This window comes from Austrofundulus limnaeus, unplaced genomic scaffold, assembly GCF_001266775.1.
Source record: "Austrofundulus limnaeus strain Quisiro unplaced genomic scaffold, Austrofundulus_limnaeus-1.0 Scaffold128, whole genome shotgun sequence".
NCBI classification, from domain to species: Eukaryota; Metazoa; Chordata; class Actinopteri; order Cyprinodontiformes; family Rivulidae; genus Austrofundulus; species Austrofundulus limnaeus.
Genome location: NW_013952530.1, coordinates 623028 through 627327, shown reverse-complemented (window position 1 = coordinate 627327; position 4300 = coordinate 623028). Strand labels below are relative to the sequence as shown.

Genomic DNA, 4300 nt, shown 5'->3' with positions numbered 1-4300 from the left:
TTTCAATTGCGTATTGATAACATAAATTACTTGAGTTATTAATTAGTTTTCAATGTTTTTATTTAGAAAACAAAATTGATGCTTAGACATGATTTTTAGAATATAAAAAAAGGAACTAAAAAATGCTCCCAACATATTTGAGTCAGTTAAATTTTGTGCAGAATAATGAGGTTAAATCAAGAATTCAAGGATTTTCATTCCGAAGGAGCACTAACATGAGGAATGAAAGATAGATACTAAGGTCACAGTTGTCAGCAAAACAAATAAATAAAATAAAATAAGCCATAAAAAGACAAAAAAATGTACATAATGTGTTACACATGGAGGTTTTTTATTTATTTTATTTAACCTTTATTTATCCAGGTAAACTGTTTGAGAACCACTTCTCATTTACAAACATGACCTGGCATACACTGAGTGCATTGCAGTATACAAACCAACATATTCAGCCATAGTAAAGAGATTAAAATTTTAATCGCTATTAAAATTTTAATCTATGCCCAATACTAGAATTAATCAATATGAGTCAGCTCGATTAATTTCACAGCCTTAAAAATAATGTAAAATTTTATATAAATAGTAAAAGTTTTCATATACTTATTCTACCAAGCAGCTTTTAATGATAGCCTAACAGTTGGTCTGCTGATGTGCTCTTCCCTCAAATGTTGCCTGAAATACAATAAAAGGGTTTTAGTGTTGTGGTACTCCATCTTCTTGCCATTTTGAGCTGATGATCCAAAACCGTACTTATTCTCTTCAAGTTTGTTGTATTTATATCCAGTGATGTCYTGTGTAACATGTCAACATGTCTCCAGTAAAATACAAAAACAAAGCAACTCAGTAACTAGCCATCAAACAGCAGTGGGCTGCCTAATGCCAACAGTGCGCCGGGCTATAAGCTAAAGCTAACGCTATCGCTAAGCTGCATGAKTATGAGTGACACGATGGTGCTTTTCATTGACTGAGTAAAACACAACAACCATATTTCTGTGACACTTCAAGTCAGAAAGCCTGATCAGCAGCCGTTCATATCGTTGTTTACAAATGAATAACTTTGCRTCTTTTTGTGTTTGATTTTTGTTGCAGGTCTCGTCATACCGCTCCAGTGTGTTCTGGCCTGCAGGCTCAGATTCTGTCCTGTTACAGGGAGAACAAAGACCAGACCTTAAAGTGTTCAGACCTGGCCAAAGAATACATGCAGTGTATAAATGCTGCAAAGAAGGTATTTATTTATTTATTTATTTATTTATTTATTTATTTATTTATTTATTAGTCTGCAAGGAATAGAATTTGAAATATCAAGAACAATATGAACTTGACAAACTGTTGTAGTTGTCTGTCTGTAAAGTTTAAATCAATTTACAGTCAGGTTTTCTGACTGTTTAACTCAGGGGTGTCAAATTTTCACTGAGGGCCACATGAGTGTTATGGTGGCCCCTGAAGGGCCAGTTGTAGTTAACTTTGACCAAACAGTGTTTTAACACGTCCTCTTTTAAACACTGATGAGAAGTAAGTGTACGACTGACTAAATCTGAAACAAATACAGAAATATTATTAAAAGTAAATTAATAAAGTTTTACTCACTGATGAGTTTCTAGTGAGGAGCTAATATGCATTATGGCAGATTTAGTTGCTGACTTTAAAGCAGCTCATTTTCAAACAGCTCAGTTACTTAAAGCCAGCAGCTCAGGGGCAGGACTAGTGATGTGCAGATCGATACCGAAATATCGATACTGCCGATACCAGAACTTTATGTTCTAGAATCGATACTAAAATCAAAATATYGATACTTTGATACTTCAGTTATTACACATAATGTATATCAACAGGAAAATTGTGGAAATAACTGTTCAAATCTTGTCTAAATCAAATGTGGTTGGAGGGAACTACTTTTTCTTCCGCTTAGGTAATGCATGCGCACAGTGGCACATGCTCAGTCGCTCAGTCTGTAGAGGTATGGCAGGTCATTTTAACATAAAATCTGCTTTGTCTGACCAATTAAATTCTAGTTCCCAAACTTTTTCATGCCACGGCCCCCTAAACAGCATTAGCTCTGGTCAGGGACCTTCTTGCAAACCCACAAACAATGCTACAAAATATACAAAGTAACAACTTTTAGAATACTTTTTCTCACTTTTAYTCACTATTCAAAATTTTCTTTAGAATAAGAATTGTGCTAAACAAATAKAAGGTCAGTGTTAGAAAGACTTTTAAATTAAATACATTACTATGGCATGTATTATTTATAAAGCAGTTATTTGAAAAATGCTGCTTTACCAGGCACATTATGTGTGTTAGCACAGTATCGGATCAGTATCACCGAAACCAGACACATTTTACTTGGTATCAGTATCGGAAAGRAAATTGGCAGTATCGAACWTCACTAGGCAGGACAATTGTTATTATCTTTCATCTTTTTAATTTATTTTGTTGCGTTTAATCATAAATTTAAAGTTTACCCTTGATATAAGAAACAATTCTCATGTTAAGTAAAAAAATAATAATTGGCAGGCCACACGGGAATGTGGACAGATCGGTCTGGTTGAAATTTCCTCTCAGTTCATCATTTTTATTTGACATATCAGAATTAAATGTTCTAAATGTTATTAGCTCTCATAAAGTCAGGAAAAGTTTACCAACAATGACTATAAAAAACAAGTTATTGAAATGTTATGTTTTTAGAGCAGCACACTTTTTTTTTAAGTTCTCAACAATTTTCTGAAGAAGTTGGGAAGAAATAGCTCGGTAAAGTTTTAATTGCCTAAAGTTCGAATGCTGTTTCTCAGGGATGTCATGGRGGAAAAAAATCAAGCTATTGAAAACGGCTCACATGAGTGAATATATAAAGTTAAAGTTCAAAATCCAAGTCCCCCACCACCAATTGTTGTTTTCCTACCAGAACTGAAACTGACAAGCTTTTAAAATGACAGCAGAGTTTAGCTGCTTTAAAACGAGCTCACTTTGTTGCCACAGTGTGTGCTTGACAAAAATTAAAGTGTAGGTTGAAAAGGGGAACACAGGTATGAAAATACAAAATAACTGAATTTAATGCAAGATGTTTTCCCAGACAGTTATATTCAACCGTTTTGATTATTTCTGAATATGATCTTGTTCTGAAGCACATTAGCTTTACATGGATACATGTGCTGTGGAACTGAAGGAAACCTAATGGGATATCAGTTGCAGCATTAATTTATGTAGTTGTATCGATAGAATTCTTTAAGGTGATTAATTTAAAGCACTTGCTCTTTAGACAGCGTGTTTGTGCAAAGTTGTTTTTATAGTCCGTGCTCTTTCAGTGTCATTTCAACCACAGCAGTGATTGTGTTATTATATTTGTGTACACATAAATCAAATAACCGCGCACAGTCTAACATGATGTGAGCTTGTATAAAAGTGTGTGTGTGTTTTTAAAAGAGACTGGTGTGAGATAATGAGAAGGGAAGAAAGGATAGTTTTGAAGATTAGTGTGTGTGTACAGTGTTCGTGTTTGTGTTGTGTGAATATTTGATTGGTTTCTGAGACTCATCCCCGACTTCCAGTCCATCCCTTTTCAAACTTTTAAAAGTTATTTGGTGTCTTTTTAAAAGCCGTCACAGTTTGGTTCACACTTTTATCTGTTTTTTTTCCTGTGAAGGAGCTGCTGTTATTGGGAACCAACTAAATTTAATAGATGGTGGAAAGAAAATGTCATTTTAAAGCTTATGATTGTGTTTAAAGGCAAACAAATCTTTATTTTTTACATGAATTTAAGTTTATTTAACTTTTGTGAAGCAAAGGTTACACAACTCCATAATAATTTCAACTTAGTTAAACCTAATACCAGTTAAACCAATTTTTTTTTTATTCTTAAACATTTAATAAACAAGTGAAAAAGAACAGAAGTAGAATAAAATATAGTCCCGTTACTGTTTTGTCATTCCAAAGAATCGACAGGGATGTGTTTTGATCAGTGTCACAGCAGGTCAGTGGGCAGGCCTCTAGATCACAGATGTCTCCCTGCTGAGTTTTGCAACCGTGTGCGTGGATGTGTGTGTGTCTGTGTGTGTGTGTTTGATGGCAATTGAGGGAAAGATTCCACAGAGCCTGCAGAGTTGAAGCAAATAACCTCAACTCATTATCTACTGGGAAACTGAAGCAGACATGAGCGCAGCTACATGTAATACATACACACTGTCCAGACACGGGGTGGGGTTTAGCAGTCATTTATCTGCACTCTTGGAGGGGAATGCATTCAAAACACACACACACACACACACACACACACACACACACACACACACACACACACACACACACA

The 4300-nt window shown here is 34.8% G+C and overlaps 1 protein-coding gene across 3 annotated transcripts in view; it reads left to right on the top strand.

Annotated features, from left to right (window-relative positions):
• Nucleotides 1-4300, top strand: part of chchd6a (coiled-coil-helix-coiled-coil-helix domain containing 6a) — a 65497-nt gene that overhangs the window by 43993 nt on the left and 17204 nt on the right. For all 3 annotated transcript variants that reach the window (XM_014015357.1, XM_014015355.1, XM_014015356.1), the window contains one exon: nucleotides 1087-1222. In XM_014015357.1, coding sequence (XP_013870811.1) covers nucleotides 1087-1222 — 136 coding nt within the window. The remainder of the gene's footprint in view (nucleotides 1-1086; nucleotides 1223-4300) is intronic.